The sequence below is a fragment of the Amblyomma mixtum genome, chromosome 3 (assembly GCF_055824585.1).
Source record: "Amblyomma mixtum isolate Tamu chromosome 3, ASM5582458v1, whole genome shotgun sequence".
NCBI classification, from domain to species: domain Eukaryota; kingdom Metazoa; phylum Arthropoda; class Arachnida; order Ixodida; family Ixodidae; genus Amblyomma; species Amblyomma mixtum.
In genome coordinates, this window is record NC_143014.1 from 306310681 (window position 1) to 306326152 (window position 15472).

At 45.6% G+C, this 15472-nt stretch overlaps 1 protein-coding gene across 3 annotated transcripts in view; it reads right to left on the minus strand.

The window, feature by feature from the left end:
* Nucleotides 1-489: 489 nt before the first annotated feature.
* Nucleotides 490-15472, minus strand: part of LOC149355497 (uncharacterized) — a 40144-nt gene continuing 25161 nt past the window's right edge. For all 3 annotated transcript variants that reach the window (XM_089583814.1, XM_089583815.1, XM_089583816.1), the window contains exons 3-5: nucleotides 13330-13686; nucleotides 12523-12599; nucleotides 490-3431 (exon numbers count right to left, since the gene is read on the minus strand). In XM_089583814.1, coding sequence (XP_089439940.1) covers nucleotides 3196-3431; nucleotides 12523-12599; nucleotides 13330-13686 — 670 coding nt within the window. In that variant the 3' untranslated portion in view covers nucleotides 490-3195. The remainder of the gene's footprint in view (nucleotides 3432-12522; nucleotides 12600-13329; nucleotides 13687-15472) is intronic.

The window sequence follows — 15472 nt, forward strand, 5'->3', positions numbered from 1 at the left end:
TGAGCGTGTTCAGAACTTTGCCGCTCGGTTTGTTTCAAGTAATTATGATTTTAACAGCAGTGTTACTAACATTAAACTAACGCTGGGATGGGAGCTGTTACGGAAACGCCGTACCAACTCCCGGTTAGAAATGCTGTATAAAATCTTTCACCGAAAAATAAAAATAGATAAAGAAAATTATTTACTTCCACCGCATTTCAGGTCAAACAGACTTGACCATGGGTGGAAGATTAGAGAAATTAAATGCAAAACTAACACTTATCAAAACGCATTTTTCCCATCTACCATTCATGACTGGAATCGCCTGCCCCATGAAATTGTTGAGTGCCGTTCAGAGTCTATGTTCCGCGCGTTGCTGTCGGATGTATGAGTGCGCAGTTGGCTTTCTTTTTTTTTTTCGTCATGTCTTTTTGTTGTTTCATATTTCATTCATTTTGTACTTGCTGTGTCATGCCTTGTTGTATTGCTTTTTTTTTTCTTCCTCTTTTTTTTCCGGCCTAATCTCCTGTTATGTATCCTCATGCCCCCTGCAATAATGCCTTCGGGCGCTGCAGGTATTTCCAATAAATAAATAAATAAATGCTGTTTTTCTTTTTGTGGGCAATAAAAGCGCTCATTTTTTGGCTCATCATTTTCTTGCTGGCAGTTGGCAGCACAGAAATATGCACAAAATGACACATCCCTTTATTTGCTTGTAACTCATTTCATCGCGTACATTAACATCATCATACGGCAGACTTAATCATCACTGCTAGGCTTGCGTGCCTTACTGCGAGAAAATTCCCTCACCAACATAGCGCCCATTCTAAACGCGCACTGCCTGGAGCAGGACCAATACCAGTAACATGGGTCCGCTTGAAACAATGATGCCGCCATGACGTTCACCTGTGTAGTTTCTAAGACGCAATTTCTTAATTTATCTCTATATTAACCAACGTAAGAGAGGTTGAATATCAGCAACCAAGATGTGAAAAAATAAATTTGATTGAGTACAAGACATTGGTCAGTTTCCGTGTGATGCCGTCAGCATTTTATACTGTTAAACTATATCATATTTAGGGTGTATTTTCGTGTAAAAATCTAGTTTAACAAATATTCGAGAAACACGATCGGGGTGGAAGCATAGGGCATAGGCCTTTTTTAGCGGAAAGTGAAGGGCACTGTCTACATGGCACTGCGGAGGAACAGCAGAAGATAAGTAGGTGCAGTTACTTTAAATTCTCAAAGAGCAAAGACAAAATTTACAAGCTGTAACTAGATCGAAGACACCGCGAGCAGTCTGACGCCTTCCGCTATGGACCAGACGCGGTAAGGAAAAGCACATGCAGGCCCGGTTACAGGCTTCCTTGCACTATGCATGGCAGGCAGAGGGAACGTGCCAGCGCCATAAAAAACAGGAAGTCTCGGGTGACGGCTGCAGAGGCGTCCCGGCGGATGTGAATACACATTGCCTGGCATCCCGTTGCTCGGCAGGCGCAGGTAAATGAACCTGCCGGAACACGTCGCACGTTGAGGACAAAGCAGAGCGAAGTCTGATGACAGCAGGACGCAGCACAGCAGTCGCTATCTTATTTCAGCCAGTTGAGAAGAAAACAAGGAAGGTCTATATGGCTTCTCCATTGCTTAGCAGTGCCTTCAAAACGCGAGGTGAAGAAGAACAAAGACGAACTTTTCGGGAAAAACTGTACACCGTTAAGTTGCAAATAAACACAGTTTATTTCTGACACTATACGAGGGGGTACCCAATAGAAACCGGACTAAATTTTTTGGTCGGCAAAGCTTCTGTGGTACCGCGTTTTGCCACTAGGAGTCCATAGAACGAACATTCCAGAGTCAGTAAGCCGAGTGCCGTCGTTGAAGGAGGTCATACTAGTTTAGACAGAGCTTTAGAGTGACGACTGTTTTGTGTGAATGTCGTTTTTGCAATGGCTGATTTTCGTGAACAGCGTGCGCCGGTAAAATTCTGATTTTTGCTCGGAAAAAGTTGAATGGAAACTCTTGAAATATTAAGAAAGACGTACAAGGACGATGCTATGGGGACAACTCAAGTGTTCCTGAATCAAATCCTGAGTCAAAGCAACAATCATACGAATGGAAAACTTCAAATTCACCTCGCCTCAAGAAAGCTCGTCAGGTGAAACCAAACCTCAAAACAATGCTGATTTGTTTTTTGACGTGAGAGGAGTGTTCCATTGAGAATTTGTTCCGCAGGGTCAGACAGTTAGCCTGGCTTTCTACTTGGATGTTTTGAAAAGATTGGGCAACAGTGTGCGGTGGAAGCGGCCAGATTTGTGGCGGTCGGGTGACTGGTTTTTCCATCATGGCAACGCCCCTGCTCACACAGCCCTGTCTCTGCGACAATTTTGTACCAAAAATGGCATGAACCCTATTCCTCAACCCTCATACTCTCCAGACCTTGCCCCGTGCTACTTTGTTTGTTTCCTAGAATGAAAAAATAGGTGAATGGAAAGCGTTTCGCTGATGTTGCTGAGGTGAAGAAAAAAACGACGGAGGCACTGTCACGCATCACAAAAGATGAATTTAAAGAATGTTTTGAAAAATTGAATGAAAGATTCGACAAGCGTATCATTGCAAATGGGGAATACATTGAAGGAGATTGAAGGTCTGTGCTTAAAATGTGAACAAATAAGTTCAAACAAAAATAAGTCCGGTTTATTTTGGGTACCCCCTCGTATTTACCTTTCCTTAAGGAATAAAAAGTATTGTTTATTCGCCGCTCTAGTGCGCTGCTAATTTTATGTGCCGATTTCAGACTGGCCAGTCTAAGCCCTTTTTTTATTCGGGAATTTTTCAGCGGCGTGAGGAAGTTAAAATTTTGGGCATCATACAATTTGCAGTCTATGCAAACCACGGTACTGCGACCGTAGGCATGAAGGGGTTGCCAGACATAGTTTAGCACTACCCTGCACAGCGTTCCATGCAGCATCAGCGAAACAATTCACTGCATGGTTTTGTGGATTGTATGAAGTGTAGCAAAGGTTCTCTAGAAACTTCAAGCCTTGGAAGAAATGTTAACAGGTAATGGCAACATTAGATTTTGCTTAACTACCAGTGTCCCGCAAATTCCCACGAAAATGGCTGCTTAGGAATTGCCCCAAAAGAAACAGTAAATCATCAGCTGTGTCTTGCAGAATTCTTTCCCTAAGGTATCAAAATCCCATCTAGACACAACCTTCAAAAACGCCGTACGAAATGAGGAAAGCAAACTACAAAACTGCCACAAGTGGTGCCCTTGCAGGAGACACGGCAGCGCCTCCTGGGCACGTGCAGCCAATGCGGGTCGCACATGGCATCACGAAAACCTGCTGCGAGTAGGCGCAGTGTCGGATGCCTTCCTCGAGTGGCGACGGGCGGGCTCTGTAGTACGGATCGCCGCCACCGTGAAGCCGTCTGCAGTCCTCGTGGCAGCCCTGCGCAGTGCCGTCTGCTCAGTTAATGGAAGCCAAAATATTTTCGAAATATTCATTATATTTTCTCTGAGAAAAACACCACGAAAAAACAATGATTTGTGCTTATGCTTTTCTTGGTCTCGGTCACACCTGGCTTGTTTCTCGTGTGTTCCCCAAAAGACCTCTTCTTTTCTGCTCATTACCAACTGCTATGTCACAGATTCCAGATTATACGCCTAATAAAAGAAAATTTCAACTTATGATACACGTATCTGTTGTTAACAAGCTTGGAAGTGCGCCTGCACCTTTAGGTGACCGGTACATTAAAACACAACATAAAACTACAGTTTCACGAGTGAACACACCTTCAGTGTTAATTTTTATATCCGTGAAGGGCATTCATTGCTCGGTCACCCTCTGAGCAGGCACTCGACATCGAAGCATATATCACGCCCCCTGGTATTATAGAGGAGCATGAAGGAGTAGGAGATCGTGTCCCGGAACTTATTTCCAAAATTCTTTTCCCTTACGAGCATACTTGTACGCGTGAAGCAAAATTCACAATATGGGAAGCATACGCCGTTAACTTCGCCTCCTACAGCACTTGAGCTTCGGGCTGAACAGTTTTAGTCAGAAAGAAGCGAATCCAAACCCGGGTGCCCCAGCAAATCATCAAAGATGCACTTCCACGCCACCAGCCACCCACGGCATATGCGCTGCTTCCATAAAGCCCCTGTGCATGTCCGATGAGAACACGGAGGAGGGAACGCCACGCTAGCCACGATCAACTAACAAAAAGACTGTGAGCGCGACAGCTTCAAACGATATGAAGGCATCACTACTATTGCAAAACGACACTGTTGTACATGTAGCGAGAATAAAGAGGCAACAGGTCACGAAGGTAATGCTAACGCATCACCAGAGCCACGAACATAAATATAACCGTTTCCTGAACGATTGCTGCGAAGTTCTATTGTGTGTGTGTTTTTCATGTGGTTTGTTTAACAAGGCCTTTTCGTATTGCTTGTCACGCACGAAACTACGTGCATTTATATGCAACGATCAAAGCTGCTCTCAGCTGTTTCTGCTGTGGTGGAGACTGTTTTAAGTGATACTTGCGCCTTATCTCAAAATTTCTTCGCCACCCCTAAACTCAACACGGAGACAGCGACGGCCTTTCTCTCAACCCGTTCACAGTAGGGCACACTCTAAAACGCCTCTGTAAAACACCACCATCAAGACCGGTAGGATTTCTACAGCTAATTAACCACCAAAAATACTTTTTTAGCGGATTCGCGTGGATCTAGATGAGCCCTTCCCCACCTCGACATGGGTAATAAATTGATGGCGACCGAATAATTGTGCCCGCAAAGCGAAAACAATGCCAATCTTCTAGGCGGTTGCTCCTATTTGCGGGCAACCTCCTACGACAACTTACGACAATCTCGAACGACACAGAAGCAAGTGAACGCAGGCAAATTCATAAATCTGGTCGCCTCTCACGTGACAAGAACCATAACACACAAGTATTACATGTCTTCGCGGTTCTGCGCAATTGCCTCTAATACTTTACTCGAAGATTCCTGTTTTTCCTCGCCAATGCGCTCCCACAAGTCATTTGAAGTTAATATATGTGCTAGTGAACTTACAATCAAAATCTTAAAGCATTCTCGTGGCCACACAGTGCGTGAATGACGAGGACATTTGCTGTCGTACGGCGGGCAGTCGGGACAGCTGAAGAAATGGGCATTACTCATTCAAGATCCGTTTTGCGCCCTGTGAGAGCTCGGCCCGTGAATAGCCCAACTAAACTGTTCTCTCCAAAGCATTTTCAATGAATTATGACAAAGTATATATGAACGGTGTGCAGTCGTGAGCAGCATGTGGTGGGACAAATTTGGAGCATTAATTTATTTATTACTCCATAACACGTGAGACAAGTACAGAAGTACAGATCTTCCCTTCTTCTGGGCGCATGATATCCCCAAGTGATTCTAAAATCTACCGGAGAAACAACTAGAAAATACGCAGATTTGTGCAGATAAAGCTTGTTTCCTTTCATAATGCTCATGACTGTGCACTGCTGAAGATCATTCTCTTCTGCAGTACGCGTGTAATGGTCCCTGAAGGCGAACAAATGAAATTAAAGAGGATGACAGCCAATCTAATATCAACAATTTACTTTGGCATATGCTCCTTTATTCCTCCGCGCTTTTTCACACAGACTGAACCCTTCAAGTCACGGCTTGGGTGCAGCTTTGCGTACTGACGTTACCTCATCGATCTTTTTATTCAGTTTTTTTTTATAAAACGGGCAAGCTTTAGGACAATTACACACGTTCATACAGGTACACTGACAAGAGGCGCACCGACGCTTAACAAAATTCATTATAAGCTCGCATCACAGGTGGCGCCCTGGTACTGCGACTGGGGGCTACGGGATTACTGAGCGAGCGGGAGCCTTGCCTTGCGTCCTATGCTCATCAGCGCCAAGAAATGAAAACTTTGCGCACTTTACTGCTAGCATCTGCAAATGAGGATCACCAGTCTGCTGCGCGTTAAACACCAAAACCCCAAAAGTGCCAAAGGAAGCGCGGTGCCCAGCTAATTACAGCGGCTGATGGCGGAGGCTGCTCAAGCAGCGGAAGCAACCGGAGAGACCATACGTAGTGCTTATGTTGAAGAACGGCAGCAGACGAAGAAGCGACGGGAAACGTCCAGTTGCCTAAGCCCACGGGCAGTACAATTGTGTGACTGCCACAACCTATAAGCCGTCCAAGGATGTGCTGCGTCTTTTGTGCAATGTTACTCTTACAGTCGCTGTCGACGACGGCGCTTGTCGGCGCTGTCGACGACAGCGCCAGTCCTGTCCTCTTCTTCGTTGGTCCTTGTCTTTTCGCGCTGCATTCTTTAACCATGAATAGACAATTCTTTCTTTACTTTCTGTTGCGCTGTATCAATTGGAATATGCATGTTTTTGCGGAGGTTGGAGCACTTCGAAAAAAAAATTAATACATGTTTCAAACAGCTTGAAGGTACGGTGCACATCTGAAAACGTAAATGATCCTTTCTTTTTTATGATTTACACAAAATAAAACTGGCTCTGATTCACGTATCAGAAAACTGATCCCAGAATGATTCCCTGCATGAAAAAAAGAGGTGGAGTAGAATCACACTCCTACATGCCCCGTCCGTCCTGCCTCTCGCTGTGTCTATGTTTGGGTTTCAAAGTTTAAAAAACTTTTGGTTGGAAATGTGTCGAAGATTCCTCCAAGGTATCAAACCCAACAAGACCAGGAAATCTTTCTAAATGTTTAGTTTTCAATGTGTGTGTGTGTGTGTGTGCGTGTGTGCGTGCGTGTGTGTGTATGTGCGTGTGCGTGTGCGTGTGCGTGTACGTGCGTGCGTGCGTGTGTGTGTGTGTGTGAAGAAAAGCTGGCACAATCATTTTTGTGCACTTTTTGTGTTTCTTCTTTCTTTTTAATCAAAAGTGAAGGTCGTTAAAGCGTGAATTAGGACACAAATTTCATGTTGCAAGTATGATATGAATGTATTGCCGGTGTTGAGAAAAAGTACAGGTAATTGAAATGGCAAGTGCTAAAGTGTATTTCGTTCCTCCCAATATTCCCGGCGTCCACACGCCCACGCATTGACATAGTGACGGACAGAATCAGAAATACCCAGGTGCTTTGAGATATTAATGCAATTCTAAAGCTGGTGCTACTGTTAGCTTTAAATAATTTGCTCGCTAAAACTTTAGTACCTATCGGGGCAGTTTATTTGCTGATGGCATATCTTTCAGCCCAAGATATTCGCAACTGGAAAAGTACGCCTACAGAATTAACATTCCCTATGAACTTTTCCTTGGGTGAAAAGGAATTGCTGAAGATACTTTGGAAATTCTAAAGTGTATTTGGCGAAAGCCTTGTGGTCAACCCACCGAACTGATTGGCGCGGAATCACTGGGCCGCTTCGGAGGAGGTTGCGTCGCTGCGCGGAGGAGAGGCCACACTTGGCACGATTCCAGTCCACGGACGGACACCGCGAGCATGAGCCATTAAAGGCTTTCGCCTTGAAACATCGACGTTCGGTCCTTACATCGGCGCGAAGAAAACGGACTGCTGCCTGTGCTGCTGATTTCGAACCGTAAATTCCTGATGCTATCATTGCCTTTTTGTATAGGATGAAACGCTACGACAAGTTGCCGCCCAAACTTTCATACAAACACTATCAGTGCTCCAGGCCTGAAACGTTTATGGCCGCGCGATCGCGGTTGAAGTTCTGAGATGCCGGCATCTGAAAACGACGACACACTTTTCTTTGTGGTCGCAAGCTGATGATGCCATCCTGGTATGGATACAAGATTGAGCTTATGTTTCAGTAGACATCATATTATGAGTCGGGAAGAGAGATGGCGTAATAGTAGACTTAGCGGTGCAGCTGCCACTGTGAGGTGACTATCACTTATGCCTTAACCTGCTCTGCAACTGCGCCGTACTCGTCCGGCGTAGCGTTGTGTATTTGGCCTCCGTTTTGCCCACTCTTAGTTCGGTCTCCACAAAAACACACTGCCGTTTACTCTTTGTACTTCATGAAACTGGTCGAAAGACCTGGCTCAAAGTGCGGTATTGCATGTCCGTGGAGGAACGTTCTTCCACCTCGTAGTACCTACCTGGTGAGGGCATATAGATGCACCGCCTATATATGCCATCTAGCGCCTCTTAGAGGGAGGCATCAAATTCGCATTCCTGCATTTTCACCCAAGCGATTAGTTTGGTTTGGTTTGATTTATAGGGTTTAACGTCCCAAAGCGACTCAGGCTATGAGAGACGCCGTAGTGAAGGCCTCCGGAAATTTCGACCACCTGGGGTTCTTTAACGTGCACTGACATCGCACAGTACACCGGCCTCTAGAATTTCTCCTCCAAAGAATTTCCAGCCGCCGCGGCCGGGATCGAACCCGCGTCTTTCGGGTGAGCAACCGAGCACCATAACCACTGAGCCACCGCGGCGGCCCAAGCAATTAGTGCCTGTCGACGATCACTGCGACGGCGAATTTATAAATTGTGGCCGATATACCATATATATGGCTCACTATGCCTTCGAGCGTGCATACTGAAGCTGGCCCGACAAACACTCTGCAATGCCCGTTAAGGAGTTTGTGGCTAGAAATCTTCTCCCGAAATTAACAAAATAAAAATGCGATTAACAAAAGATAAAAATACTCATCGGAGAAATGTAACAAGTGAAAGCAGCGGCTTTGGCTAGCAGCTCTATCACTGCTCCGCGGCGCTGGTGGCTTCGGCAAGGTCTGCCAAGCCTAGCCCGCGTAGCTATACGCTTTTCAGCCAAAATCATGTCATGTGGTCGCACCTTGTCTTTCCGGGCATTGTTTAAAAATAAGCACGCTCTGATGGTATTTCCTTTCTAAGTCACCTAGGAGATGAACTACAAAAACTATCAGTGACGTTAACAACCAAACCAGAACGGGTGGTCTAAAAACTAACATGCAGAGTAATGTTCAATAGCTCGGAAGGAAACAGCAGTTTATGATTGGTTGCGAGGTGCCCCAAGTGGTAAGGGAACATGTCCGCTTAGGGCTGGTAGTGACCGCAGTTTCCGATCATGAGAGGGAAATAACTAAAAGAACAAGAATGGGGTGATGCGCATTTGGCAGACTTCCTCAGATCGTGAATGGCAGTTTATCAATATCCCTCAAGAAATATAGAACAGCTGTTTCTTACCGGTACTCACCTATGAGGCACTATACACGGAGAATAACGAAAAGGGTTCAGCCTAAATTTATGGCAATGCAGAGAGCTATGGAAAGAAAAATGATAGTTGTAGTGTTAAGAGACAGGAAGTGGACCGAGTGGGTGAGGAAACAAATGTGGGTTACTGACATCCAAGTCGAAAGCAAAAGGAAGAACTGAGCTTTGGAAAGACATGTAATGAGAAAGCAAGACAACCGATCGTTGTTAAGGGTAATGGAGAAAAACGTGCTTTATTCGACCTTAGATAATTAATCGACCAATATTATGCTTCATGCTCACGGCTTAACGACGGAAAATTTCCCATTTCACCTCCAAGGTTGACGTTAACCATGTTTAATCTTCGGGGCAGTTCAAGCATTTGCGCTATTCTGACACCACAGAGTCGCACCAGATTCAAGTGCCATCGGCCATTGAGCAGATGAAAAAGCTTTGTAGCGCTTTTTCTTATGCTGGTATGAAACGAGCAGAAGGGGCCATTCACGGGTTGCTGGGTTACGTACCATCTAAGCCCAAAAAAGAAGCATACGATTATCTTTTTTTTACATCTTCGATTTTCATCTGCACAGCTCATCCCTATTCACCACTTTCTCAGCTGGGTCATCCTAAACCATCTCAGTTGTGAAGCTCTAACGCTATAGAAAGGCTATACTTTTCTAAAGCAGCCTGATCTTAAAAGTTCGGCTTCTCAAGATGTGGGCTCTCGCCAGATGTACGCACCAGATGGTTCTGCTCAGGGTCGGGTTGGTCTGCGGAAGTTCTGCCATATGACAACTTTGTGCAGTGGTACGAGCGGTGCCCAGTGGGAACTCGTTGAACGGCGCTACAGGGAGGTTCAACCCATTGCGGCGGTGAAGGGGATGACGCATGCCCCATGTCCTGCTTCCGGCTTTTATCCGACCACCAGCGCTGCGTGGAAACAGGATGGTGCACTGAGGACATGTTAAAAGCTGAAGAATGCGTTTAATCTGGGCGAATCGATATCCAGAACATGATGTTCGCTGATAGATTAGATCACGCAGCAGCTGGTCGAAACAAAGTTTGCAAAGAACCAGGGCTAGTATACTTTACGCGGTCATCTTCTCAGATGTTGCTCGTTACAAAAGCGCATAAAGGTGCTAGGAGAACTTCTTTTTCGTTTTGTGGATATTGTGGTACGAATCTCAATGAATGCTATGAGTGCCGAAAGCCCAGATCCACGAGGTCTTGCTGAAAAAGTGAAAAGCTGAGTATTGATTATTCCGCTCCCAGTAGTGGTAGCTTCACAGTGGAACGAAACTAGTGAGCAAATCCTCAAGACAGCTGGAAATGGCAGTCAGATACGCAGGGGAAGTGCAAAAGTGGTTCCGCTGCCTTCTCATACATAACTACTTTGCCATTTGAAGCATGACACAGGAATATTTATCCCATGTCTGCTTCGGAGATGTTTGGATTCCGCTATGAACTAAATGGCTGTTAGCTAAATAACGTAAATTCTAAAATAGTTTGTCGTAAAAAATGCTTTGACACAACTACATCCGGAATAATGGCCTCCGAAGTTAAACTTTGAACATCTTAGAAAGTCTGTGAAACATAAAGCGGTAAGAAGAGAACCAATCAAACTGAAGAAAAAGACAAATGCAACAAACACTTGCCAGAACAAACCAGATATCGCCAGGCGAAGCATTTTTTTTCTGATTCTGGGTGCACTGTGAAGACTTGCGCACTGTAAACTCAGTGCCGCTTTCTGGGTCTAGTTTCTGCCTTAACGATACACCTCAGCTGCTGTGCAATGTAAAAAAATACCTCACACGTCAAACTTGAACTGTATTTTATGGGAAAGAGGATGTTACTTCACAGCCCCTTTTATGAATGCTCTATGCACAGCGCAGAGATGATCGCCACCCACTTATTGTACAGTTTCATACTCATGCGTAGCAGGGAAGAGATGAAGCGAATGTTTCAGGGCATCTGCACTTTCAAAATGCTGATAATAAAAAAAGAGCCGTTATATTATTTTTAGCTTGCAGTGAACGACAGCTGAAAATATCGTAGTAAGTGCATGGATAGGTTTCGCGAATAATTGTGGAGAAAATATCATGTTAACCTCGGAACTCGGATGTACTACCACACTTATCGTATGTCCCTAGCAAATGTGTACCACGCGACTTAACACAGGGACAGACCGCAACTATGTTTGAGACAGAGCTTCTTCTTGAGGCCTGGAACTACGACATCCTTATGTCACATTTTCATTTTGAGGCAAGAGAACTATTTCCGAGAAAGTGCGTTTCTGTGCTTATTCTATCTGCACCCAGGCCCTGTTGCCTCATTAGTGATGCCAACCTTGTGATTGCAAGACAAATAAGGAATTGTAAAACCACAACTTTTGCTCTGTTCTGGAGCCTCGAAAGAGGAGCTTGGAACACAAGATGCTTTCATGGTTTTCTACTTCGGGTGCACAAGCTTATGTGCATATTACGAGGGAAAAACATTAGACCACATCCCTACATTCCAAATGATTTGAACATTAGCTGACCTCTTTCGTTTCAAGTTCCTTTAAAGATTGAGAGGTGATACAGGTTAAAGCTTTCACTTGTCAATCCAGCGTCACCAAGCAGAGGTAAGATGGAATAGACTGCCTGCTTCAGAATGTAACCGCCTACCGAAGCCTTATCATAGGCATTGAGTACTCGTTCCTGCAATGGAGACACGTTCGCAATATAAGACCGCTCCAGTTGGAGTCGGAAATTTTTGATTGGGTGTCATTTGGAAGCGGTATTTCTCTTGCAGTGAACGTAGTTTGGCTTATGGTGAAGAATTGTTCTTGAAAAACTAAGCCAGTCTTCCGATACTGCCGAGACTGCGTCCGTCTGATAGGACTGAGGTGCAATTCTCACTCGGTACACATAAGTGCCATACCACCGGCATCGGCGCCAAATGCCTTGTCCAACAAAATGGTTTGAGCCAGTATTCTTTTCAGCCTCGTAACTAATAATAATCCGGCTCCCAATGCAGTTTCACTCGGTTCGTATGTGGATAGATCAGAAGTATTCGCCGTGAGAAGAATATGAAGGAAGGGCAGGCTGTTCCAAATGCCGCAGCCGCAACTCCAATACACGGCTGCTGGGTTGTACATAGAATTATGTGCCAGTCAGTGTACGGGTGCCCTGCGCAACAAAGTCCAGGGCCGCCCATATAGTGAATGGCACAAAATTCATTTTGAGACATTTCAGTTTGATGCATTTGAGACACAAAATATTGAGTTTGTTCTGTCCTTAATAATACAAGTACTACTGCTGAAATTCCTCTGGTGAACAAGTCAGGTCACAGGCACTTTCCAGCCTGCGCTGAGGTACTCACCGCTCCTCGCTGCTCCAGGCGAAGCACGGTAGAGAAGGCCCCGTGGTAGTGCGCCGCGGAGCGGTATGGTTTTGTGTCTGCGCGCAGCACAGGTGCGCAGTTTCAGAATTATGCGAGAAACATCTCAACTTTCTTCATCCACAGCGGCGAGGGTACTCGCTTCTTCTAAATCCTAAAAACTAATATGGTTATCATTAATGGCCAGCTGCGAAGCTCTAACTGCAAAGAGACCGTTTAAAAGTTGACTATTAGAATTTAGTTAATCACTTTCTACTGAACATGATTACCATATTCTCTGGTGTCCGGCAAGCTGTTGCTACTATAGCAGAAAAAAGGCGTCTTTACCTAAAAAAATTTACTTTTAAAATTAGTGGTGGGCTTCCCGGAGACACCCGCTATATGAATGCAAATCTAATCGCATTCCAAAGTATTACACTTGCAACGGAAAACCAAAAGATGATAGCTGTGGCACGTCCTTAGACTAATGTGGTGCTCCAGTCCATTATTCGCGCTATATATTGCGGGGCAGGGGCTGGCACGTACGCATCCCAGCCGAGCTGTAAAACGAAAACCATACGTCCAACTTCAGCGCGTATTTTTTTTTAGTGTCACATCTCACTGTGTGATTGCCAACAAACAATAGTGGAAACCGTATCATTGACCATTTAAACAATTACATTTCGAAATGTGGACACGTCGCGCATAAAATTTGCGGTGCGTGTTCATAGCCTCTTGACGCTCCGCGCCGCTATGTGAACCGTTCGCGACAAAGTGCAGCTCAGCAGTTAGCGCTTGAATATCGCTAACCTTTCTTCTTTTCCAGGCAGGGGAAGCACCAGCGAGAGCACGATGGCGATGGCATACGTGAAGCGGCGCAGCAGATGGCTTCTGGCAGCGCTGCGCCTGGCGGCGTGGCTGTACTGATGCGTGAGCCGGCCGGAGCGGTGGTGCGGGATCTGAGGGAAGCACAGGCCGCTGCGGCGCATGTGCACCTCGCTCCTGTGCCCATTTGCGTTCCCTCTCTCCTGCCCGAGCAGCGTCGGCTCAGTGGAGCTGCGACGCAGCTGGGGCTTCCAGCCGATTATACGGAGCATGCTTCCAGGGGCCCACCACCTGCCGGTTCTTGAAGGCGATGAGCTGGTCCCAATGGTCACCGTTTTCAGCCTGCCGTAGGGAGACATTAGACTGCGGCTCCAGATGTAGTACTTAAAGGCGTTTGAGGGCTGCGCTTTGCAAAAGGTCCCTAGGCATATGGGGCCATTATCTTGTGGTTTAGCAATTAAGGACGTCTGGCAGTTGACTATTCGGAGATTTAACAGGCACACATACTGCATGGTAAAATCGCTATAACTGACATTTTAGGAATTTTTCGCGTCACTTCAAACGCAGGCTGGTTCATACCGTGATAAACCTATTGCCGTAATTGCCGTCTAAAAGAGTTGGTGTTTTTTCCTTGACAGGCATAAAAATTGTTACGCTTTTAGTTTTCCCTTCTACGCAATACCAGCGATCATTTCGGTCTTAAAGGTGCACTAAAGAGGATTCTGAACTTGTCTTTTTGCCGCGGGAACTCGATCTACACGTTCCTAGCATTCCTAGAAACTGTGACTTATTGCCTTGATTGGCCGATTTCCTAAATAAATCGAATTAACATCCGGCTCTCGCCTTTATATTTTGAATTCTCCCCGTACGGTGGGCGGGGTCGACCAACGCCTGAAGTGCCTTTCAACCAGCTCCGTGGAGGCTTTGCTTTCACTTTATTTTGTTTTTTAGGTTTCCATGAATAGTTTCATTCGCAGATAATATAGCCGCAAAATAAGCCCGAGGAAATAAAAATACGCGCGGACTATTTGCTACTACGGACTACTACGTATTACTCCGCCGATGGAAGAGCAGCAAGCCGCCACGTGACTGGGTGAAAGGCGCTCCACGCGTTGGTCGACTCCGCCCACCGTACGGGGGAGAATTAAAAGAAAGCCTGAGCCGGACGTTAATTCGATTTAATTACAGAAATCGGCCACACAGGGCAATGAATCGAAGTTTCTAAGAAACCTCGGAACGCGTAGATCGAGTTCCCGCAGTAAAAAGACAAGTTCAGATTCCTCTTCAGTGCACCTTTAATGCAGCGTGCAGCCCAAAGGCTCTGCAAATGAACTGAATGAAAGCAACGCATGAGGAAACAAGCAAAGACTACTAATTCAATTCCCAAACGTTTCGCCGAAGTGCGGGGTTGGGATCTTCACGTAAGATTCATTTCTTCGAGCTTACCGGCATCCGGGGTTGAACTGCAACGGAGTTAAGCTGATGAGCACGAGGCGGGGGCTGCCTCGCTCTTACGCCCGCATATCTCCATCGTAGGACACAACTTAAAAGAAGAGAAGCTCGCAACAACAACTAATGGCCCGCAGTCATAGAACCAACGAAATCAGTTTTTGAATGTCCGACTCTATAAAACAAGCGAAAGGAATCGAAATTCTTGATATCATAATTTCATCTTATGATATTTCTGTTTAGTTATGAAAATCTTGAACAAATAACTATTTCCCTGCCTGGGAGAAATTTTTCGTGGTGATTATCATTTTTGGCAGAGCTTCACTGAAAACACAACAGAGGAAAAATAGGAGCACGGCTATGTACTGACGACCGGAATTCGGTGCATGCTAAGTACGTCAGATGGTTCGAATTATGCCGGAGTTGTGTTGCCTACTCAAGGCGCACCATAGGACCTAAAGATCCGTTCACCAAAGATACTTTGTACCCTCAGTTAATCCTAATTCTCCCATGGTCGTTTGTGAAAGAGATGAGGCTTCCCCGCGAATGCAAGCTTCTCAAACGCTGAGCCGTGCCAATGTTCTCAGACGACAGAATGCGGCACATGACGCTCGAACGTGCGCTTAGGTATGTTGTCTCAGTCATCGGTACAAGTTGGTCATTTGTTCATGCGTTGCTC